The 25,704-nt window shown below is 42.2% G+C and overlaps 1 protein-coding gene across 4 annotated transcripts in view; it reads right to left on the reverse strand.

The window, feature by feature from the left end:
- The window catches only part of RNF216 (ring finger protein 216), a 697,454-nt gene that overhangs the window by 534,331 nt on the left and 137,419 nt on the right, over positions 1-25,704 (reverse strand). For all 4 annotated transcript variants that reach the window (XM_069210010.1, XM_069210009.1, XM_069210008.1 and 1 more), the window contains 3 exons: positions 22,019-22,095; positions 15,386-15,488; positions 3,136-3,300 (listed from right to left, as the gene is read on the reverse strand). In XM_069210010.1, the coding sequence (XP_069066111.1) occupies positions 3,136-3,300; positions 15,386-15,488; positions 22,019-22,095 (345 nt within the window). The remainder of the gene's footprint in view (positions 1-3,135; positions 3,301-15,385; positions 15,489-22,018; positions 22,096-25,704) is intronic.

The following is a 25,704-nucleotide window of genomic DNA, read 5'->3' on the forward strand; positions in this document are numbered from 1 at the left end:
TGCTGTGACGCTGATGTTTCTGTGGTTGATGGTTTGAAACCACCTCTAAACTGTGGCATACGAAAATGTCCTCTGGTGGGTGTGGTGTATAATGCACCCATTGCCTTAGCAGTCTCAGAATCTTTCTTTAGTTTCTCTATAGTTGTGTCAACCTCCGAGCCGACTAGATGTTCCTTGTCAAAGGGCATATTTAAGACAGCTTGCTGTATCTCAGGTTTGAACCCTGAACATCTTAACCAATCATGTCTTCTGATGACTACATAGGTGTTGACTCCTCTGGCTGCAGTATCAGCCGCATCTGTAGCACATCTAATAGCGTTCTTAGCTATTGTTTGTCTTTCTGTGACTATTTGTTGTCCCTGTTTTTGATGCTCTGGTGGGAGATACTGCAACAATTCTTCCATCCCGTCCCAGTGGGCCCTATCATACCTAGCTAAGAGAGCTTGTGAGTTGGCTATCCTCCAGTGATTTGCAGCTTCTGAGGCTACCCTTTTACCTGCTGCAACTACCTTTTTGCTCTCTTTATCTGGAGGAGGAGAGTCTCCTGTTGACTGACTGTTGGCCCTTTTCGTGCTGCTCTAACCACTATTGAATCCATTAGTATCGGAGTCCTGATAAAAACTGGGTCTGAGGGTGCTGGTTTATATCTATCCTATCTAGGAGTGATAATTCTGTTCTTCACAGGTTCTTTGAAAATGTTAGATGAATGTCTGAGCGTTCCTGGAATCATTGAGAGAACCTGATATTCCCATTGCGTAGAGGTTAATGTGTTAAAAAGGAAACCCTCCTCTATATGATCTGTATGCATCTGCACATTATGGTAGGCAGCTCCTCTGGTTAGGACTTGGTTATATGCAGTAGTGTCTTTAGGAGTAGAAGGTCTAGCAGGATTCAAGTCTGGATCATTTGAAAAAATGGCATCAAGATCATACAGATCCCATGGATCTCTATCCTCCTGAACGTCACCAAGATATACCCTATGTGGTGATGCTAAGGATGTCTGTGGTGAAAACTGTCTCTCATATGTGGGTGATGGTGGTGGTGTAGAAGGAAAAACAGGAGAACGTTGTGGTGCAGGCTGTATTTGTTGTATGGCCTTTTCCCTCTCCCTGTCTCTTGAGACCTTCTTTGGTGGTAGTCTAGCATCCAAGGTCTCTTGAAAAGTTAATTTCCTCTTAATAGTCACTGAAGGAGAAGCAATTCTGCTTCCTGTATCTTTTTGAATATGCAATTTTCTCTGTTTAGAGTCCTTGACTTCTAAAATGGGTTGTATATCAGATGATTCCTGTGTAGAAGAAGTAGATTTACAACTTATGTATTTCCGCTCAGAAGGTTTAGACCGTCACGGTCGGAGCACCGCCAAAGAGGCGGTCGGACGACGACATTACGACCGTGGAGAAAGCGCGACGGTCAGACCGCTGGCACCACCACTTTGTGGCCGCCAGACGGCTTGGTAGTGCCAGCGGTCCCAATCCGCCAGGACAGCGCTGTCCTGGGGATTACAACCACTCTCTCCGCTGGCGTTAACATAAAGGCTGGCAGAGACGGAGTACGGGAAGCCCCAAGGGGCTACCCTGCACTACCTATGCACTTGGCATGGGCAGTGCAAGGCCCACCCTGGCCAGGACCATCAGCATGGCAGGAGCTGGTGCACCCGACGCACAACAGCACTGCCGCCGGCTCTATTATGAGCCGGCGTCAATGTTGTTTGGCTTTTCCCGCTGGGACAGTGGGTGAAAACTGTGTTTCTGCCTGTTGGCCCAGTGGGAAACACCCAATAGGGCCAGCGAGAAGGCAGCCACAGGGGCAGTCTCCTGACCTGCAGGAGTTTGGTGGGTGGCATTTTCCACCCACCAACCTCCTAATGAGGGCCCAAGTGTGTAGCTCGAACCAAAAGTGTTGGCTCTGAAACTGGTGTTTACATTTTTCGACTCTGTACCGAGACAGCTGCAGCAGTCTGTTTTATGGATGCCGAATGAACTTTAGTCTTTGTCCTCGGTGCTGAACCTGAAGGTCGGTCATCTTGACTTTTTTGGTTCTGACTATGGCCTGAAGACCAGTGCAGGAGTCTTTTTAAATGTCTTTGGTTGGTGTGAAGGGGCAGGTGTACTCACGTATTGCGCTAGAGGTAGAGTGTACTGTCAGCATCAGAATTTTGTTCTGAGTCTCTGAATGAGAATGTCATGCTCTGTCCTACCTTCCTCCTGCGAGTGTTCCTCACCAAAAATTTCAGGTGTGTCTTTTGTGGACCTGGATGCCATTTCCAGACGACGAGCTCTTTGGTCCCGGAAAGTCTTGTTTTATCAAATTGATCTGCAGGTGTTGTGAGTCTCTTCTCGATGATCAGGAGATAAACAAAGATTACACGAATGCTGGTCAGCGTATGGGAATTTAGCATGACACCGAGGACAGAATTGAAATGGAGTTTGTTTAATCAGCCAGACATTGAAGTAGGCCCTAAAAAGGAAAGGCCTCTTTTAAGGGCGAAAATCAACCTCGGCAGTATAAATTGGATCGACCGTAGATAAGAAACGCAATCTAAACTATACAGACGGAGTTAGAGAAAGGTAGAATAAGCTCAGGGGTACCAAACCGAGATCCACCGGAGCGAGAGGAAACGCGTCCGAACCAGACGGACTCGAGGCCCATGCGCAGTATCACCGAGAGGAGGAGTCACTCGATCTCATGACTCAAAAACCTTCTTTGAAGAATAAACAACTTGTAACACTCCGAGACCAACACTAGCTGGCCGACTTATGCAAAGCATGTGTATCTACAGCTACACATGCTATCCAACAAAATGTTTTCTGTAATCTCCATCTTCCACAACTCTGATTTCATGGGATGCATTCTCCATGAAAACATGTGGGGTTCAACAATGCCTTTATCCTCTAGCATTAAATTCCACTGTGGTACATTTGCATTCTATTAGTTATGCAACAGTTTTCAACACAAAATAATCCCATACTTGTACCAGAACCGATTGATCATCAGTGCTCTATTGGCATTTACAGGATTTTTAAAGTAATGTGAAGGTATCAGATTAAGAAATCTAAAGTAAGTAAGCAGCATCTACACTAAACAGTGTGAAGATTTGAATTTTATAACTTGAAATAGAAAAACCTAAAAGCTTACCTTTCGCGTTATGGCATAGTGTCCATTAAGCTCGTGTAGTGCCCACTTAATGTCTTGACTGCTAAGCATCTTGAAATCTGCCATAAGAAGATCAGCAGCTTGAAGAAAACATCGCTGATCCACAGGTGTAAGTTTGGAAAAATCAAACAAATCCACCTTTGGCTCCTGAAGGAAGAAAAAGTGAAAAGAAATGTTTTACTTACAGAAATGCCACAAAAATGGCAACATAGTAAACATATTTAAAGTGTAACAAAGTGTGGGTCTCTTTGAATACAGAGCTACTTGCCAATAACAATGATCATCTCTAAACCACTATTCTCTACCCAGGAAACCTGCTAGCTAAGGAATATTGCCATCAAGGACATGGATTTTTTTATTTAAACAGAATAACATAATTATTAGCCAGCCTTTCAGTCCATGACCAGCATCTCAGCTCATCCCTGTCAGATATTAAGTCATGCTTTGTTTCATAGAAGAGCCACATGCTTAGGCTGTGGTTGGGGTCCTATTCCTGAAACACACAAGAAGCGATGGGAGGAATGCTTTCAGTTTGTCTAACCACTGGTAATTGCTCGCAGTAGCCTTCCAACCCATAATTATTTTGCTCACCATGCCACTTCAGGTTGCATCCAGCCATATGTAAAATAGGCTTTGACCCTGCTCCTCATGGGAACATTCCAGCACGAACTGCCAGGCCAAGTCCTCACTGAACTGGAACACAAGCAATCTAGGACCGTTTTTTCCCTGATAAGAGCTTATCCAATAGGTATAGGTGGGTTTCAGTTTGCACAGTGAGCACAGGACCCACATCTGGCTATGGTCTTATTTCTGCCTATGAACCTGGGGTTTAGGCTTCTAAACATCACCATTGACCTTACAATGAGCCAAAGTTGAGAATACAGGGCAAAGAGGTCATGCTCAAACTTTCACAACCCCATAACCGCTCTGGCTGCAGCATTCTGATCATCTGAAACCTGCCCTTCAATTAACCTGCAGCTTCCTGGAAGAGGCTGTAGTAATAGCCAACCTAGAACCTAATGATGCCCACATGTCCCTACAACAATGTCTAATGATGATGTATATAGATGCTGCGTAAGACTGGTGATAGGTGAAAAGGGGCACACAGAGAGGAATCTCTTACAATTGACCTAGACTATACCAGCCAGTGTGTCAAGGAGTTAAGATTGTGCTATTTTGATCAGCCAAATCAGAAAGACATTCCAGCCCAATGTATCGAAAGCACCAGACAAATGTATGAACATCAATCAGGTATCCTGAACTTTTGAATGCAGTGGCTGATCTCTGATATGAAGAAGTATCTGTGCCTCTACCTAGATGGAAAATGGATTGCTCATTGATTAGCAAAGTACAGGTCTACAGTTGATGAACCCATTGGAAAGTAACTACTTACATGGTTATCTTTGAAAGCACTAGACTCCTCAAGTGGATGGTATCTGCCGGGGGGTTCAGCCCCAGTTTTTGCAGATGAATAATCCACGATGGTTTCAAACATTTTGATTAACAATTCTATCTCAAGGACATGTTTATTATCCTGGTAAAAAACGAAGTCACTGTTTGGGTGTAGTCTTTAAGGATCACAGGGGTTCTACTTATATTATTATTTGTACTTATACAGCCCTCAGGAACCTAATAAAGGTATCCTGCAACTAGGTAACAGTGACCACAGTAAGACAGTCATACCTATCGTGAATAAAGCCAGATCTTTAAAGCCTCACATAACGGCAGTAACTGATGCGTATTTCTCAAAGACAAAGAGTAAATAATTCCACATTTGAACAGCTTTCACTGTTACGGACCTGCAGCCCAATTCTGCATTTCAACATTTAGGGATGTTGACAAGGCAAAGGCAGAGGCCAGCAAATAATAGTATAGGATTTTATCAAGCTCTCTCTCAGGGTTCATTGTGTAGATAAAAAGGTCAACTTGTAATTCTGCAAATGAGAGCGAGGATAGAAAGAAGGTCCTTTATATGAAGTTCTTAGTTATACCTGTAGTTATTAATTGTTTCCTCTAAAGCCGCAGGATGTAAGTGGATGTATGTGTTCTTAAAAACCAACAAAAAGAATGAATTTGTAATTGCTTTAATCTCTGGTGAGGAGACACGTTGCAGACTAAAGGCAATTAGAAGAACTTGGTTTGACCTTCTCATAAAACTGCTGAATGGGTGAAAAACTACAATGCAACTCAGGGTCTGAAGTAGAAGTCGCCACCAGGGAACACTGGAGTCTCTGAGTCACAGCTTATTTGCTGGGACAAGGAAAAAACCTTGAAGAGTGTAGTTTCTGTGGTGAATGCTGCTAAGGAGTGAACATCAACAATGCTCAAAATACAAGATTATTCTCTTATGCTCCTATGTAAAGTGGTATGCTACTCACTACTTGCACAGCTTGCTCTCTGGTCCATATGTTTTTCACCATGCAAGAGTGAGTTCATTGGTGATGTTGAGGGGGTTTCTTGTTAAACACACTCTTAGACAAGAACGAAGCATTTATTTCCTTAAGGCAAATCAAGAGTTTCCTTTTTAGGGTTTTCAAATTGTTCTTCAGTATTTTAAGTCAATTACTTTTACCCCTACTGTTCACTAGTGTGTACGTTTAAAAATGAATGTCATCAGGTGGTTGTTGGTCGAGATGTGGACACTGATAGGTCAAATGATTGTCAGGAAGCAATCCACAAAGAGAACCCAGAGTTATAAATGACATTTGATGGGGATAAGCACAAGCAGACGATGTTTCATGGGCAACACCTCCATTAACTTTAGTTAACATGAAATTTATGACATGAGAATACAAAACCACTCTTTTTAACCACAAAAACAAACTAGATCTATCCATCTTGCTCTCTACACGCGTGTGTGGAGGGAGGGAGAGGGAGAGGGATATATATATATATATATATATATATATATATATATATATATATATATATATATAATGTTATTTACCCTGTAAGCATCTGTTCATGCAATGTAGTGCTGTAGATTCACATACTCCTGCTATCTAGTGTTGGGTCCAGAGTGGTGCAAGTTGTTTTTCTATGAAGAAGTCTTTTGAGTCACAAGATTGAGCGACTCCTCCTCTCTGTGATATTGCGCATGTGTGTCGACTCCTTTGTTAGATTGCTTTCCCGCAGGTAGGTGAGAAAGGATTGAAAGGTATGTGTAAGGGAAGAGCTGTCCATGCTAAATCTAAGTACCTATACATATAGAGATTAACTACAGCGGCCACAGGCGTCAGGGGAGAAGGGAGGGCGCATGTGAATCTACAGCACTACATGCCACAAATAGATGCTTACAAAATATGTAACATAGCCCATTAAATGGCATGTGTGGCTGTAAATACAGATGCTCTGTATAGACTGTAAAGGTGTTTCTCCTTAGGAGCAGTGGCTAGCCTGTGGGATTTGCAGTAGTCTGGAATGGGGTATGTAGCACTGCCTGACCTACGCTGGCTTGTTGGAGTGCTAAATCATCCACATAATAATGCTTCGAAAATGTGTTTGGTATAGACCATGTAGCTGCCTTACAAATGTCGGCTATGGGAATTTCTCCCAAAAAAGCCTTTGTTGCTCTCTTTTTAGGTCGAGCATAGCAGCACGCAACTGCTGCTTCTCCAATGTGTTGGTATGTATCTGGGCTTTAACCACACACATCACTATCACTCCTTGAAGGGATTGCCTTTTAAAAATCGTTTGTTTTTGTTGGTAACTGCTTTACGTGTGTCCCTCCTCAGGGTGGTTTTGTTACCGCCTTGGCCATCGACCCTGTTACATGGCTAATTGCACTTTTGCCAATAACTTTGACTGCGAGTGAACATCTTTTTTCCTTTTGTCTCTCTCTTCGTGCTCACAGCGGTGCTTCGATTCGGCTCACTTATGTCAACTCTTTTACTTTTTATTTTCAGTTTGTGTGGCAAGAAAAGTCCAGTTAGGAATTTACAACGCTAATAGCTCTACCTCAAGCAAACACGAGACCCACTGCATTGCAAATGCTTGTTATGAATGGAGTGTGCTCTGGAAGGAACAGAGTAAATATCTTCTGGCCTTAATGTATCAAGTTTGAATGCATCTAACTATCCATCTGACTTTGTCCGATTTATATATGGGGTTGCCTTTGTGAGGCGTAGAAAAGGCTAAAAAGCGTTGCTTTGTCTTTCTAAAGGTTTTAGTTCTATCTGTGTAGAACATTAGTGCTTTTTTGACACCTAGAGTATGTAAAGGTCTTTCTGAAATCAAATCTGGGTGGGGAAAGAAAACTGGGAGTTCATTGGATGGATTGATTGATGTGAAACTACCTTTGATAGGAATTTAGGGTTAGTTTGAAGAGCTACTTTGTCTTTATGTATTTGGAAGAAGGGACCTTCTAAGGTTGATGCCTGGAGCTCACTAACACATCTGAGTGAAGTGATGGCGACTAAGAATGCAATTTTCCATGAGAAAAATTGAAGTGGGCATGAGTGAAGAGGCTCGAAAGTACAATGTTAAGGTTCCAGGAGGGAGCTAGTGGAACTCGAGGTGGAATAACTTGTTTGAGTCCTTCCATGAAAGCTTTAATTACTGAAATGTTGAATATTGAAAAGGGTGCCTATTCTGGAGATATGCAGCTATAGCTGCGAGGTGCAAGTGTACTGAAGTGTTAATCTAAATTTGCCTTCTACAGGTAAAGCAGGTAGCAGACAATGCCCTGCACAAGGCTTTCATGGGCTTAATTTGTTTGGGTTGACAGTAGCAAGCATAATGTTTCCACTTAGCAGCGTAACACGCTCTACCGGTAGGTCTGCGTGCTTCCTTGAAAATGACCAACATTCTGGTAGCAAGCCAAGGTAGCCAAACTCTATGACCTCAGGAACCAAATTGCTAGGTTGAACGATTTGAGGTCTGGGTGTCTGATTTGAACTTGATTCTGAGTGAGAAGGTCCAACCTGTTGGGGAGCTTCTCGTGAGGAACTACTGATCGATCCAGTAACATCTTGAACCAGGGCTGACAAGCACAGGTGGGAGCGACAAGGATCATGGTGAGACGTTTGCCTGAGCTTCAAAACCAGAAATGGAATGCGAGGGAGAGGTGAAAAAGTGTAGACGAATATCCTGACCGTTTCATCCATAGTACATTGCCCTTGGATAGTAGGTGTGGGTGTCTGGAGGTGAAGTCTAAGCATTTTGTGTTTTCTACTATGGCGTAGAGGTCTATTTGAGGGAAGCCTCATTTTTGGATGTATGCGTGAAGGATTTGCGGGTGGAGTTCCCACTCATTAACTTGTTGCTGCATTCTTTTGAGTAGGACTGCAAAATCATTGTTCATGCCTCAAAGGTATTCCGGTAACTGGCGAATGTTGAGGTGAACAGGCCACTTCCATATGGTCCAAGACAGGTGCGATAGTTGTGAAGATCGTGGCCCCCACCCCTGCCATGTTTTTGTAAATAGTAAATGGCTGTCATATTGTCTGTCCGGACCACAACAAACTTGTGAGACAGGTGAGGAAGGAAAGCTCTCAGTGCTAGGAAAACCGCTGAAGGTCCTGGTAACTGATGTGTAAGAATTGATGGTTGACATCCCAAAGACTCTGTACTGTTAGGTCTTCCAGATGGGCACCGCAACCCGTGCGTGATGCTTCTGTCATTACTGAAATGTGAGAAACAGGGTCCAGAAAATGATTTCCCTTTAACAGATTGTTGGTGTTCCACCGTTGCAGAGGACGGTGAGTAAGGCGGTCTATCAACACTAGATCTTCCAGATGACCCTGTGATTGAGACCACTGTTGAGATAGACATTGTGGAAGTGGTCGCATGTGTAATCTTGCATGGGGAACTATGGCAATGCAAAAGACCATCATCCCCAGCAGATGCATAATCTTCCTTACTGCTTAGGACTGTTTAACGTGATATTGTGGTAGAAGTGTTTGAAGAGTCTGAATGTAAGTAGGATTTAGGTATGCTAACTCTGAGTATTCAATATTGCTCCGAAGTAAGGTTGAACTTGTAGAGGCTGAAGGTGAGATTTGGGGATGCTGTTGGTGAAACCTAGTTTGTGAAGAAGGTCCACTGCCATCTGAGCATGTTGTTGACACTGGTGAAGTGTACTAGCGTTGATGAGCCAATCACCCAGATAAGGGAATACTTAGACATTCTGTCTTTGCAGATGTGCGGCAACCATTGCTAAGCATTTTGTGAACACTTAAGGTGCGGAAGTCACCCCGAATCAAAGGACCTTGAATTGGTAATGTTTGCCTGCTGTGACAAACCTAACTATTTTCAATGTGCAGGGTGTATTGGTATGTGAAAGTAGGCATCATTTAGGTCTAGAGACATCATAAAGTCGCCTGTTTGTAGCAGTGGAATGACATCCTGTAGAGTGACCACTTGAAAGTGTTCTGATAGGATGTATTTGACTAGAGGCCTGAAGGCCTGTGACCCAGTACTGATCTGAGAGACCCGTCCTTTTTGGGAAACAGGAAGTATAGGGAGTACACCCTTGAACCTTGGTGTAGTGCAGGAACAGGTTCTATGGCCCAATTTGAGGAGAAGGGATTGGACCTCTTGTTTGAAAAGAGGTAAGTGTTCCTGAGATAATCTGTGGGTGCGAGGGGGGTATTGAAGGTGTGGTAATGAGCTCCAGACAATAGCCATTTTGGAAAATGGCTAGCTAGTACCCAATGATCTGTATTGATGGTGTCCCAGACCAGGTGGAAGTTCTGAAGTCCTCTCCTGACCAGTGTGGAATGTTCAGGGGATGGTGGTATAAGTAGTCAGTCGGAGTGGATCCGCTTATAGCAGCATTCTTCCCCCTGCCTTTTTGTTTGCCCCTCTGAGTGCCCCTCTGAAATAGCTCCTGGTGTAAGAGGATTGGGGATACTTCTCTTGAGATGTAGAGGCATGGCGGGGGCATCCACTTTACCATCTCCAATTCCAAGCACACCACCTCCAAACACTTCAGCACCAACCCCCGAAGTTGGGCAAGGTAACTGAGAACCTATGGGCACAGGCCCTAGGCACCGTACAACCCGAGCCCACTGCAGACCTGGACTTCAACCAGGCCATCCAAAACTCCACCACCTGGATCACCAAATCCGCCGACAGAGCCACCCCACTGAAACCAGCTAAAACCAACAACACCTCTAAGCCTGCGAGATGGTACACTCCAGAACTCAAACTCCAAACATGACTGCCACATACATGAGAAACAATGGCTTGAGACCAAAGACCGCTCAGACAGAGCCACCTACAAGGCAGCCCTCAACTATCGCCACCACCACCACCAGGCAGCAAAAAAGAGCAGCAATCACTGCCCGCATCTACACCACAGCCAATAACATGAAAGAACTCTTCAAAATCATCAAGGAATTCTCTAACCTGACAGCCACAGAGACCACTATCCACCCATCCCAGGAACTATGCAACACCTTCTCAGACTACTTTCACAGCAATATCACCATCATATACAACAAATTATGACCCCCAACTCTTCACCTCTAGCCTGGACAACATCTCTCAAGAAGCGAACACCGGGCACACGATAGCCTCCTAATGCCCGATTACCACACTGACCACCGCAGCCATCATGTCATCCATCCACTCTGGGGCACCCACCGATCCCTGCCCCCACTGGCTGTCCAACCTCAGAGCCAAAACTATTAGCATGGAACTAACCCGCATCCTCAACACCTCCATCTCCACTGCAACCTTCCAAGTGGATGGAAGCATGCAGAGATCAGACCCCTTCTAAAGAAACCCTCTGACAACCCCAGCGACCTCAAAAACTACAGGCCATCTCCATCCTCCCCTTTCAAGCCAAAGTGCTCAGGAAAGCCATCATCCAACAGCTTACCGACTACCTCAAACTAAACCACCTTCTCAACACCTCACAATCAGGATTCTGGGCCAGTCATAGCACGGAGACTGTACTGAATGCCGCCACGGATGACATCAGGACCCTCCTTGGCTGAGGAAAGTCTACAGCTCTGATCATTCTGGGCCTCTCTGCACCGTTCGATACAGTCTCCCACCATACTCTCCCCAACAGACTCAAATACAGGCATTCAACAAAACACATCTAAGAGGGTTGACCTTTTCCTCTTGGGCCAAATGCAAAGCATCTACCTTCCTCCCTTCATTTATGCACCCAAGAACATTACCTGCAGCGTACTCCAAGGATCCTCCTTCAGCCCAACCTTGTTCAGCATCTACATGACCCCCACCCAGACATCATCAAATTCTACAGACTTAATATAGTTTTTTACACCAATGACACTCAAATAATCCTTTCACTCACCAAAGAGCCTTACAATGCCAAAGAAAACATCAGCAATACACCATGACCAATGTAGCAACATGGATGAAAAACAGCTGCCTCAAACTAAACACAGACAAAACAGATGTCTTGATATTCGTGAAGAACACCTCCGTATAGGACCACAGTTGGTTACCAGCAGACCTCAGACCAACATCCTTTCCATCAGACCAAGCACAAAACCTCAGCATCATCCTCGACTACCAACTATCCGTGAATCGGCTAGTAAACTCAGGTGCCTCCTTCTACTTCTACATCCTCCTTATGCTATGCCAAATCTTCAAATGGATCCCTACTGACACCAGAAAGGCAGTCACGCAGGTCCTGGTCACCAGCTGCCTCGAAAATGGCAGCGCTCTCTACAGTGTCCTCCTAGGTACTTAGACTACAGACTCTACAGCATTACTCCACACCTCAAGAACCTCCACTGGCTCCCCCGTCCAGATGGGATGGCAATTCAAAATCTTGACACTTGCATTTAAGGCGCTGAATAACCTAGGTCCATCCTACTTCAACCATTGACTGAGTTTCTGTGTCCCAGCAAGGCAACTACGCTTCACCTCACTAAACCTTGCACACAACCCCTGCAACCATCACAACGGAGGCCGCTCCTTCTCCTACACAGAAGCCAAGTCTTGGAACAGCCTACCCCTCCACCTCCGAAAAGCTTCCTCCTTGGCAGACTTCAGACGTGGCTTTTCAACAGAGACACAGTATCCTCAGCGCCCAGATACGCTCAGGGGTGATGGTGCTGGGCTTTACAAATGCTATGATTGATTGGGGCATCAGTGGAGGAGGACTCGTACGTTCCTCTATAGCTTGGGCGACGAAAGGAGCCCCTTTGTGTGGGGGTCTGTAAGGCACCCATTACCATGGCCGTATCAGTGTCTTTTTTTATCTTGTTTAATCTGGTGTCTACTTGTGGCCCAAAACAGGTGCTCCTTATTGAATGCCATGTTTAAGAATGCCTCCTGGACCTCCGGTTTGAAACCAGAACACCAAAGCCATGCATGCCTTCTTACAAGGATGCTGGAGTGGATACCTCTGGTGCTATATCTGCTGCATCAAGGGCGTACCATATGGAATTAATGGTGATAATTTGTCCCTCAGGGACAATTTGCTGCCCCCTTTCGAAGTGTTCCTCGGGAAGGTACTGTAGCAGTTCCTCCATTTCATCCAAATGTGCCAGATCACAGGGGGCCAAAAGAGCCTGCGAATTGGCAATGTGCCAATGGTTTACAGCCTGCGCTGCAACCCTCTTAACAGCTGCATCTATTTGTTTACTCTCCTTTTCTGGAGGAGGAGAGTCCCCAGTGGCTTGACTGTCTGCTCGCTTACAGAAAGTGGTGGAACAATGAAGTCAGGTGAAACTGGCGTAACAAAAAAGAGGATCTGAAGGAGCTATATTTTTAGTCCACCCGGGGGATGAATCACCCTAGACTGGAATGGCTCCTTAAATATATATACTCTGCATGTTTCATCATGCTGGGGAGCATGAGGAGAAATTGGGGGTCTCTGTGGGTGGAAGAGAAGTTGTAAAATAAAAAGTCCTGCTTTATGGATTCCTTATGGAACTGCATATTATGGAACGCTGCTGCCCTGGATGTGACTTGTTGGTATGAAGTGGTATCCTCTGGAGGGGAGGGGCGAGCAGGATAAATGTCCAGATCATAGGAAGTGGTGGGATGCAGATCATAAGCATCCCATAGGTCAGTATCATCCAATGGACCCTCTAATCCCCCAGTGTAAGACTGTGGAGACCCATCAGGAGTATCAACCAGTGTGTCCCGTATAGGGGACTGCGGTGAAGAAGGGGAAGGAGGTGATGGTGGAGGAGGTGAATAAGAAGGATGATGGGCTGGGCTAGTGGCTTTGTCCCTTGTCTTCTTTGGAGGGATAGGTATGTACAATGCCTCCTCAAATGTTACCTTCATCTTTGGATGTGCAAGTGAGGAAGAGGTTGCAATAATTAGACCAGTTCCTCCCTGGATGTGAAGTATTCGCTGTCTAGTGTACATTTTTTCCAAGTATAGGGGCGGCAGGTGAAAGAGTGGTAGAAGGATGACCGAAGTCTTTCTTTTCTGAGATTTTCGGTACAGAAGGATTGTGGATCCGCTGGTACCGAAAGGATTTCTTGTCCCAAAGAGCCTGAGGTAGAAGTTGAGGTTTTAGCCTTTGCAGCAATCTTTGGCACTGGGTCCGGAGGTGGGGCGGACAACACATTCTTTCGGTACCGACCATGGCCGGGAGGCAGTGGTGGACCCATGACCTCCAAAATAGGTAATGGGGACCGTTTGGAGGATTTCAACAGGAGAGCAGGGGCCACAGTACTCAAGGGCTGGGCAAAAGGTACATCTTGGCTCTTGATACAGAGCTCAACATCAGAGCCAGAGCCCATGGAGATGGTTTCTATCTCCTGGGCAGTTGGCTCCTCCTGAGTATGTTCTTCACTGAAGAGATCTGGGGTGTCATATGGTGCTTTCTGCGCCATTTCAAGTCAGAGTCCCCTGGTCCCAAAGAGTCTTCTTGAACCTGAAAGACTTACAAGTATCACAGTCAGCCTCATGATGAACTAGAGAGAAGGATTCACACAAAGTGTTAGTCGGTGAGCGGGTATTTGGCGGGGCACATCAGACAGAAATCTAAAGGTGTACGTTCCATCAGGGGAACATTCTCATCAATGTCGGAGGTGCATGGAAAGTAGGCCTGAGACAGGTGGTAACGCTCCGAAGGGCAGTCAGTCGAGACTCAAACTGACGAAGCTCATAGGGAGCTCAGGAATAGAAATGCAAGAGCGAAACCCTACTGTTGGAACAGTAAGAAAGAGAAAAGAACCAAACAGTGTTGAAAAGATGGAGCGGAGGCACACGTCCGAACCAGATGGCGGAGAGAATACAATTTAACACAGGAGTCGATGCCCATGCGCAATATCACAGAGAGGAGGAGTCACTCAATCTTGTGACTCAAAAGACTTCTTCAAAGAAAAACAACTTGCACCACTTCCACTTCATTTGGAAGTACATGTATGCACATGTGTACTATGGAAAGTTGTCTGATCCTCTTTAGCAAAGAGACAACACTACGGTTTTAGGAAACAAGCATTCTATGAGGTAAGACCTGAGTGTAGGCAATGGTGTCTAGGCACCAGGGCTCCCACTTCCTAAACGAGACAAAGAGCCATGTCGGCATTAAAAATCAACAGATGCTGAAGTGCCTTTAGAGGCATGTGTAAGCCCTTTCACCAGTCCTGGCTTATTAGCTAACAACTTCACTTTGAATTTTGTGACTGATAGTGTCACTTTTCTTATTGCACAACTGGGCTTACAAGCTCCCATGCAGCATGTGCCAGAATGAAAGGTTACTTTGCTTGAAAGACTAAATCAAGCTGAATGTGTCACATTTGCTATGGAAACTAGTAGTGTAATTCTGAAAAGAAATATGAAAAATAGAGAGTTCCCACCTACTTTTCAACTTTAGTGTATTAAGATTAAAAATATTTAATAGAAATACCTAGACACAAGTTGTCACACAAATTCTGCTTACAGCTGATGCACAAACTGTAATGCACAAATAGTGCTGAGCCTGACCACTACAAAGCAAAATAATGCATAGCATTACAGTACTGACTAAGCTTGTAATCTTAAACTTAATTCAAAACCTCCAGCAACATATCTTCAGTGCTACAATACTCTGGGGGTAACTTAGGCAACCATTCATAATGTGTGAGGGTCATGGCTAGGGTTCTCATCACTATTGTAAACAAACTGAATCTGCTCAAAGCATGTAGGATGACCAGTCTATTGCCTCCTGTTTCTCATAGCAGAGCGTGAAAACAGGAAACACCAGAGGACAGTGCTATGATACTGAAATATTAGGCATTACAGTACTCATGTTTTCCTTTTTCTTTTTAACTCCAGTGAAATTCATGAAGTTCCCCCCACCTACCTTTGACTCATCGGGGACAGTAAGTAGGATACTCGCATTGTGTGGGAGCACCGTGCCTTCCTTCTTTGGATAGTCGGGATTTTCAAGAAGAGCATTACAAATTCTACAAATGGGAAAGAACATACCAACATGATGAGAATTTCAAATCAGCTGTTCATTGGCAAGTAAACACACAGCACAATTTCACTGCATCAGCAAAACTGAAGCATGCTTTGGGTATATTCATGTGGTATGCGTGGCAAGGGCCAATGATTGCTAGAAATAGAGGAAGGTTTGACATTTCTTAAGAACAACACCAATAAAAGAAAAGAGCTTCAAAAATTGTATAAGTTAAACTAGTGTCTAAGATGTCCAATTACAAAGGTTTCTTTTGGACGCTGGCATATTGCAGAGAGGAAAAGAAACTGATTTTAGTCCTCTGAATGCTTAAAAGTAAAAGGAGGAGTACAACGTTTCTCACCCTCTGCTTCCTTAACATGAGACCACATTTAAGCCACATGTTTGTCTTCAGAGGATCAAATAATTTATTTTATCCTCAATATACTTGTGTTAACAGGAACTGTGTGTTTTATATATTTGCATTTACACAGCCTGTATATAAAAATAATTGACTGCATCCTTATGCACAAACCTATGCCCTGACTGGAAGGTGATGTCTAAGAATATATTCAAGGAATTAAAACGATAAGGAGAAAGAAGAACTTGTCCACTTCACCAGCAAGCATATCCACTTTCAGTCCAGAGATAAGCGAAAATGTTTACATTCACAATTTATTAAACCTTGTTTTGGAGGTCTCAGTATTGAAAATTAAGAGGAAAGTATTTAAAAAACAAATCTAGTGTTTAAGCACAGAATAGAGAGTCTCAAGGCAAGCTCACGAATGAGTGACAGTGAATGGTGTGAGGTGGGTGTGGTTAAAAGCCCACAGATAGATTACAACAGGTCAGAGCACTTGTGCGCTCGACCTAAAAACAGGACAATAATGCTGGTGCACATGTGTGATGATTTATGCGTATGCATGAGTCAACATGCGCACATCTTTGGGATGAAGTGTGTGCAATGTCATTCATTTTAACCCCATATACCACTACAAGATGGTGGATGACACGTGGGATTGGTATATCAAATATTTATATATTGCATCAGTGTGGAAGCGCTTACAAAAACGTGGAGCACAGCTCAGCAACAAATGGCAGGATCCTCCAAAAACAAACATTTAAATAACTTAAAAGGGCTCTGAGGTGTGTAGCAGCAACCGGGGGTGATAAAGGAGCAGATGAGGGAAGCAATGGGGGAATGAGTGGTGGGCACCAGAACAACGGAGGCCTTTTGTCACAAGGGAGCAGTTGAGCCTTTCTCGAAAGGTACAACTCGGCAATGAACTGCAGCTACAGGTATAAAGAATTCCTACAAGAGGTAAGGGAGCAACTGATTGAGTAGGGGTACAACTGAGAACTGGGTGAGAGTCAATGAAAGGGAAGCAACAGGAGAGGTTATTTAGGATGCCCATGAGAGAGAACAAGGAAAGACATGCACTCTCAGGGAGTGCTTAATAAAAAAGAAAATAAATCCCTAAATGTGAGCATCGGAGGGATAGTAGTTAGTCAGGCAAAAGGACAGTAAACATGCCACACCCTAGGAGAATGACAAACACAAGAAGAGGGAGGCATGCCTCTGAATGAGCACACAAATGAGAATGACAAAGCTAACCAATGATATGCATGGAGTGGACTTCAAATCTACTGCATTTTTTTGGTATAGTCCACAGAAGGCTTTTGCTCACAGACAGCTAAATGCTGTCTTGTAGGCGTGACAATAAAATGATAACCAAGATGTCCTATACCCAAGCAAGTTGTTGTACATTGGAAGGACTATGCAGGACATTATAAAAGAATAACACAGCACCACTGTAAGATAGATTGGCAATTAGGAAATGTACCGCCTGAGAAACATTACAGAGCATAAGGAACAAAACATGATTATTAAATAAAGGTAAAAATAAAAAATATATAGTTGTGGAAAATTAAAATTCTTAAGACACCTCAAAACCGTACAGATTTCCATAGTTTCAATCTTTACAAACTGCTTGGTTTATTCTTCAAATACCTTTAATTTAGGAAACCCAGAAGAGAACTTAAACAGAATAAAGAAGAGTCAAAATGTAAAGCAACATCTTTGCTAAGGTCTGATTTTCTTTCCATAGGCCTCAGACATGAAACAAATGCTGGAGCCATCTGATCTTCTGCAATTGCCCGGGAAGTATATAAACGGCCCCCAGGATATGAGATCTCTTTTTTTTCCCAACCGTGAAGATTAAATCTTCGGACTGAAATGCCAGCTGAGTGACTGCAAGAGCTGGTTCCTAGATCAGTGCTATAAAAGCGGATTCTTTTTTTTAACAAGACCTTTGCTTTCATACAGTATGTGAAATGCAGGAGAAAAAATAAAAAGGACCTATGCCAGAAAAAACATCCACCTTGCTCTGCTTCGACAGACACGTTTAGAGGCCTGGGGAGAAACACAGAGCACAAAACGGGATGTGCATATATTTGAGTGGTGGGATAAAACACTAGTGAGCAAGAAAATATGTGCACTGTGTAAATGAGAAAGAAAAAGTAGTACCCTGAATGTGAGTGGAAGGATACAAGTCATCCAATTAAAAGTATGGTAAAAGATAATATGCACGAAGGGAGTGCATACAAATGGGATGAATGAAATCCATCAAATAAGAAGCAAGTAAATGAAGTTAGAAGTGACTAAAACACCTAACCACCAACAAAGTATTGAGTGCATTATGAAACTAATCAGCACAGATTGTGTAGCTGCTGGATATGTTTAATTAAAGAAATTTGAAGACTAATGCTTCTTTAAAAATGTCATAAAATACACAGTTACTTTGGAAATAACTAACAGTATTATCTGCAAATAAATAAATGAAAGAATAGAACGTGGTCATTTGCAGATAGGAACCCAAGATGCTAACAGCCCTAGGCAGCAACCAGACGGCTGACTGTCAGGGCTTCTCACAAATAATGCCTTATGTCAACCTAAGCTACTGATGCCACTAATCCCCGAGACCTATAAAAATATTAAAACTGGCATCATCTTTGAGCATCTCGCTACTGACAGGCCTGAACTACTCATTCTAATGATAAGGTTGAAAGATCTTTCTTTCCCTCACCATCTTCCTTGAATCTCACTAGTGACTACAGCAATCCCTTAAAATCATTAATCTTATTACATAAAGTAGTCTGCCAAACAAGCTGAAAATAAATATACTAAATGACAGGTAAATCACTAGCTGTCTTTCTCCAATCTAATATAACACACTACAAGGGATGGCAACCTTTGCCAACCTACTATATTTTATTGTAGGTGCCCCTCTCAACACAGCAAAATTTCAAATTACAAGATTTGGTAGGTAAAAAGGCTTGCCTTGGAAAATTTTGCAAAATATTTAATGAAGAACATGAGGACAAAAACACCCTTCCTGATTTTCACAGATGTCCCAGGCTGATCCACATTATAAAGGATGTTCATTTATTTTGCCCAAAAAAGAAGATCTATTTATATTCCATTCTTACATTTTTTATTAGTTTTAGGTCGCAATATTGTCTTTATTAACAACACTTAAATTCACCATGAAACAATGCATGATTTACGTTAATTTCAACATTCTGATGCGTTCGATTCCAATACTGAGAACTTTTAAACATGGAAAACTGCTACACTCCTAGTTAATTATGAACCCAACTACGACTTAGATGTCCTGCTAGGATATTAACATCATCAAGCATGGTTTGGTGGTCAGTCCTAACATGTAATAATTACAGTGATACCTGGCCCCTACTGGCTGGGTAACCACCATATCTTAACACAGAAAATCTGCCAATGGCAGACGTAAGACAGTTACTAAACTAGATAGCGTCTGTTTCTATGTGACTTTAACACTATTTCCTACAATTGACTGCCAAAGAATCAGTAGCTGCTGGTCCTGGACAGCATGCACATCCTGCTGTAGATTTAGGGATGAAATTAATAGGCAATTTCAACACCGTCTCGTCAGGAGTTCAGAATAATATTCAAAGATGAGACTCAGTTCTAGAAGTATGCCAGCAGCTAGTAGTAGTTCTTCAGGATAGTGAACAAGAACTTCCAAAGATTTCAGAAGTTTACACCTCTGTGGGCTTGAATACCCTAGGTTTTTGAGCTATAAATCTGCACCTCAGAGCAAAGAATGAGGGTTCTGGTAAGTAAAAAGACATGCCAGAGACTAAAAAGAAGCAGAAAGCAAAACAAAAATCAAGGGCTGGATTTCCCTCAAGCACAGGCATCCAAGTAGGGGTGGATATAATTTGAAAAACTGTGATCCAATAAGAAAGGCAGATTGGTATTAGTATCCTTATAGTCTTTATTTCCATTCTTGACAGGACTCTTGGAATGGTAAAGGGCCAGAAAGGACTGAACATCACAGAAAGAATAAATACATCAAACAAATCAGTGAATCAAGACATGGAGCTGAAGTTAGTGTAAAGAAGGAAGAGAAATGTTCTGAGTCAAAGACACAGTTAAAGACAAATTAAGTGGGCAGTTTAGAAACAAAATGTGCCCTGTAAACTATGGATACTTCTGTACAATGGAAAATGGGTGGCAGCGCTTCTGAACAGGTGTACAAGTGACAATAGTTCTCCAGACTCTTATGGAGCATCTGGTGGTGACTCCAACTAAATAATACATACAGGTTGACAAGCCGTATGGACATGCAAACCCTCAACAGTGGCCTCATCATGAAGAAATACAAGGCTGAGGCTGATACACAGAGAAGGGTAAAAGCTATACTCTGGGCTCACTTATCTGAAGTTTATGACCTTATTCTTGAAGAGGATGACTGGCCTCGAGGTGCATCTCTTGTTAAGAGATGCACCTCAAGGTAATGGAGTTGATAATGTAAACATTTTCCTCCTTAGTACACATGGAACTTAGAAAAAAACGTGCATGGGAGTGGGCTCTGAAACAGGCTCCCGCGTTGTATGGAAACCAAGTGCAGGGGCATACAGAATCTGTTAAACATGTGATTTCTTTAGGGAAAGAGCCCCAGGTAAGGTACAGGCTCAAAATCATTTGAAGCAAGAAGGTAAGAGCAATATAAAAGCTACCACAGACAAGCTACACTATCAAGTTATAACAGTGCCTGGTCATTCCTCTTTTTTTCCTAAAAATGAATTCTCAATGACCAGTTTTAAATTATGGAATTTCAATGCACATACACAAACTCAAACGGTAGAAAATACTCACAGTACTGGCCTAATGACGAATCTAGTCAGCAAAAAAAATACAAAACAATCTTCGTCATATCTAATGTTTTTTTAGTCAAAATATAGCACCTGAATCACAGTATCTAACCGTTTTCTCATTTGGCGTTTTTCTATATTTTTATATACAATTAGAACAAGAGTACAAGAATAGTCTTGGGCTTTTTGCAGCAAGAATTATGGAGCTCATAGAAGATGATCATGAGGTGCTATCATATATTGATGAAATATAAATTACAGATGATGACATAACTGAACACCTGACTAAGGTTGACAGAATAATGACTTTCTTAGGCTGACTGGTATAAAATCAATTCTAAAAAAAGAAAAACAAATCTAAAATTGATCTGATTTTTAAAGGATATGAGTTATCAAGCCCAGCAAGTGCTTAGAACCCAGCTTTCAACAGAACTGTGCAACGTTACGATCTACGAGACAAGCAAGAAGCCCTAATCAGTGCTCTTAACTTTAGCCGAGTTTACTTGTCATATTATGCTGAGTGAGAGAACATAATCACTCATTTTCTCCTACGAAAGCACTCACATCTAACGTGACCTGCAAGTGGACATTTTACAGACTAAACATTTGCAAACACTGGACAAGAAAATGAACCTAGTAATTAGAGTTGTTCGTAGTATTTGAGGCTATACATACGCAGTATAGAATAAAGGACAGACAACTTTCATAGCAGCCAGATCACATCTAACACTTCAATCCAACTGAGAAAATTCTCACCACACGACAGAAAGCTATACTGAAATAATGCCCTTTGGTGCAGGGGAAAACATATCATTTTAGTTTCCTCCAAACCTACACTAAAAGCAGAAAGTAAAGCAATTATCCCTAATGCGTGTGCTCTACACTGCGTTGGGTGCAGTGCTCTGCTTCTTTAAATGCCACAGATGTAAAATGTGAGTATGACCCTATACTTCACACACAAGAATTTTTGCAGTATACACAAAATATTCTCCTATGTTTACCCATACATGAGCACAACATCATGTGCTATACCGACGGCTCTGCACAAGTATGGTCATTTATTATACATGACCTGAAAAAGTGGCCAAAGAGTATTCAACTAATAATGCATGGACAATAGGCATACTGTGAAGTACTGAGAAACTAAAGTGAGTGTCAAGAACCCAAATTTGCACAATTCTTGTGAAAATATATTTTCTGTAATAAAAACACCAGTACATCACAATTTGTGGATTGCTGGAGCTGAGGTAGGAGAAATAGGAATACATTTAACACAAATCCAAATGTACAAATTCCACTTCAAATTTACAAAAGAAAACACCATTATAATGTTGTACTTACACGTTCAAGTCAAAATATTTTTTCGATAAAATTAATTCCTCTACATACTCTTGGGTAACATCAGGGAATCTTACTTCCTGTAGAAAGCAAAAGACATTATTCACTTAAAAATGATCTACAACACTTCATCAATATAATTTAACACTCATCAACTGAATGTAATTTAAGAAGTTACTTAGAAGGATTAGTAGATAGTGGATATGTTGAACCTAAAATAAATCAATGGCACTTGGAATCAAAGAAGATTTTTTGTATCCATTTCTCTTCAACCAGATAAAACAAAATCTGTTTGTAATCACGAGAGGCACAAAACGAAACAGGAGAAAATATAGATTTTAGTCAAAAAAATGTGCATAGCTTGAAATTAACAAAGGGAAGTCGATAATTATCAAAAGAAAGATGCAACCTATCATCTTAAATTGTTCATGGTCAGAAAATAAAAAACAGGGGCACTAAAATCGGACTCTAGCATAAATAGTTTACAAAACTATACTGGAACTAAGCACTACAGAGCATGTTAAAAGGAACTACAGTTTTTATGAAGATTTGGAGGGAGCTCCGGGGGAATGTTTTTTTAAATGCCTGACTGATATGCTTAAGAAAACACACTTGGGAAACCCAGTTCGTATGGCTTAAGCAAGCTGGAGCTATGGTTCGTTTTTTTAAATTTAAATAAAAAACAAACAAGTAAGAAACATCACTGTTTAGAATTGTATCTCAATATGACTACAATAAAGAAGTTTAAGATTAAAAAAAAATAACTACTGCTTTGTTTTTTCAGCAAATTACTAGGGTTTCTTTAATGTAAAGTAAGATCTGTTTAACATACTCCACCCCAAACTAGAGGCAAAAGCTGCGCTGTGCACGGGCTTTGGCCCTGCACAGAGTAGAGTTGGGTGCACGGTCTGGCCAGAGGTAAGGCCCAACGAATATGTGCATGGCCGACCCCCACGGGGACACACAACTTTTTTTTTTTAATTCAAATTCGCAGTCCCTCTGGAGTCCTTCAAGACTCGCTCGGGAGACCTGTGCGATTGCTGCAAAGCCCCCAATTTATTTTTTTTTTTTATTGTGTTTGGCAGGGTCCTGCTGGGACTGCCCCACAAAGGGTGGGGGTGGAGGGGGGTAAGGGTATCCCTACCCTGCCCCCTAAAGTCCTTTTTCAAAAGTTTTTTTTCTGGAGGACAGGGGAGCAAGTCCCCAGAGTCCTATAATGGCAGCCCACTCAGTCAATCAGAAGGCTTGAATTTTATTTAAATAGATGTGAAGTATCTATCTGTAAATAAAATATGTTTATAAATAAAATATCTATAAACTTTTAACCTTCATTTTTAAAAAAAACCTGAGGACTGGATTTACACCAAGACACAAGAAAAGCACGCTTTCTGTGTAAAGATCTAGCTTTCTGCCAAACCTGGTGTAATTTTGTTACACCGTTTTGGCTGTCAAGCATTCTAAAATACCCTATCTAAATTGCATGGGAAAACTGATCTTTGGGACTCACTTTTTCCTCAGCCCCCACTTGATGGATCACCCCAAAACTTTCCAGCAATCTGCTGAGGTGAATGCACTTGTTTTTTAGGGAATATTTTGTGAAGATCTGTAAAACGGTGCTAATGTTATTAGAAAAACTAACAATCCATTTCCCACGGCATATAGGACGTAACTGTAACTTAATAGTGGGATTGACACTGTATAATATATATACACATATATTTGTATTTATATTACACAGTGGTAGTCATCACTGTGTAGTAATACTTTAAGTCATTTTCCTTTGGAAGAGTTTTCTTTATATTTTGAAAAAAAGGTCTACCCACCTCAACTCATCCTAGAGCATCATGTGGCATTTCATCAAGCAGGGGCTGAGATAGAATGAGAATCCCACAACCTCATTTTCCCATGTTAATTCACTTAGGAAAATTTTGGGAAGCAATACAGAAAAAGAGGACTGAACAGAATTAGACAATATTTGGCAGAACGTTAGATCTTTACTCAGAAAGCATGATTTTCGTTATTTTATGTAAATCCATTTACCCGGTTGCAATCAATTAGTTTACATTTTAGTGATATTTGGACTGTTTGCTCCATGGAATTCATGTGGTCACCCAAAATTCAAGAAATACAGCATTGTGATTGGTTGAGATGGCACCAACTCCCCCCTCCATCCCCGTCAGCCCCTTTGGTCCTGCTAGAACAGTACTGCTAATGCAGGACCAAGTAATGTGACTGGTTGGCCATTCACGTCCTGTGTTTAGTAAAAATGAGGTGCAAGGGGGCAGAGTAGGGATACTCTGATGCCCTGGCCTTAGTGAGGAAGGTCCCAGATGGACAACCATGGTGTCAATATATTTTGTTTTCGTGCAGCGGGAGCCATGATGCTGCAAGATCATACAGTCATCAACAGGTGAAGCTTTTAATGTATTGGGATACAACTGGTGGGACTTCAGCTGCAATACCACAAAAAAAAAAAAAAAAAAGAGTGGTGGGGGCAGTGGTAGGTTGGCTACCCGAGGGAGGTACATTGGGTTGGCCACATAATCTGGGACCATGCCTAGGAGTGGAGTGGTGGGGTGGCTGGCTGTCCACAGCGGGTTGACCACAGTCTGCGCCCAATTCCAAGCTAGACTATGTGCTAGATATGAACCATGCAACATACAGATTAAAGGAACTCAATTGCAGGAACAGGTTCGTCTACTGTTCGAAATATAACAGAGGTTTAATTAATTGGCTATAAACAACCATAATGAGGAGTTGTTTAGTATTTAGCACATAGGAAGTCAGCTGCTGGAACCTCTGCAGCCTCCTAGCTTTCGGTGTGCTGATTTCCACATTTTTTAATTTTTTCTGATTTCGCTCCTCTTGTGGTTTGTTCGATTTTCAGTTTTATCTCTTTTATAATTTCTTAAAGAGTAAGGTTTTAAAAGCAGAGACCAAAAATATGCCATTGGCATAGATGATGTCTTTGTCCTATAGGGGATGTAACTGAGCAAACTGATGCAAGCTAATTGATTTGATAGGGATTCCCTAAATGTAAAGGAGCTACTGCATTGCAACAAAAAACTGCTTTCTATGATCAGAATTTCCATTTTCATGCTTTATGTTTATGGACTCAACTTTCTATTGAAAAAAAAAAACATTGTTGTGATTGCTCGGGGCAAAGGACATTGAGGACAGAGTGATGCAAAGAAATCTTCTGTTGCCCCATTCCCCAGTAGGCTATGATAAAAAACACCTCTTTGTCGCTCAAATTCTATACATCTGCTGGTAACCAAACTACTGGAGTAGCAGTCCTACTTGGAATGGGTGCCTACTTTGTTTTCAAGGTCAATTTACATGACAGGCAGGGACGGATCCTAGCAATGAGAGGTAGACTAGTACAAGGCTGATTACATTCTCTAATTACAACACCAATGAGAATAACGTTTCTCCTATCTACTATCCCAGGTAGCTGACAGTAATATGGATTGTAGAGGGAGATTTCAATACAGCCTTGAATCCAATCTTGAATCCTACTGGCCCACCATTCAGCCACCACCCACTCTGACTGACACAGGATATCATTAACCTAGATTTATGGAATATTTGTAAGACTCACCCACATCTCAGAGAGGGGCTTCACATTATACCCCAATGTCCTCAAATATTTTTCTAGGAAAAAAAAAAAAAAACGTTTTGGTCAAAAG

Source organism: Pleurodeles waltl, chromosome 10 (genome assembly GCF_031143425.1).
Source record: "Pleurodeles waltl isolate 20211129_DDA chromosome 10, aPleWal1.hap1.20221129, whole genome shotgun sequence".
Lineage (NCBI taxonomy): Eukaryota > Metazoa > Chordata > Amphibia > Caudata > Salamandridae > Pleurodeles > Pleurodeles waltl.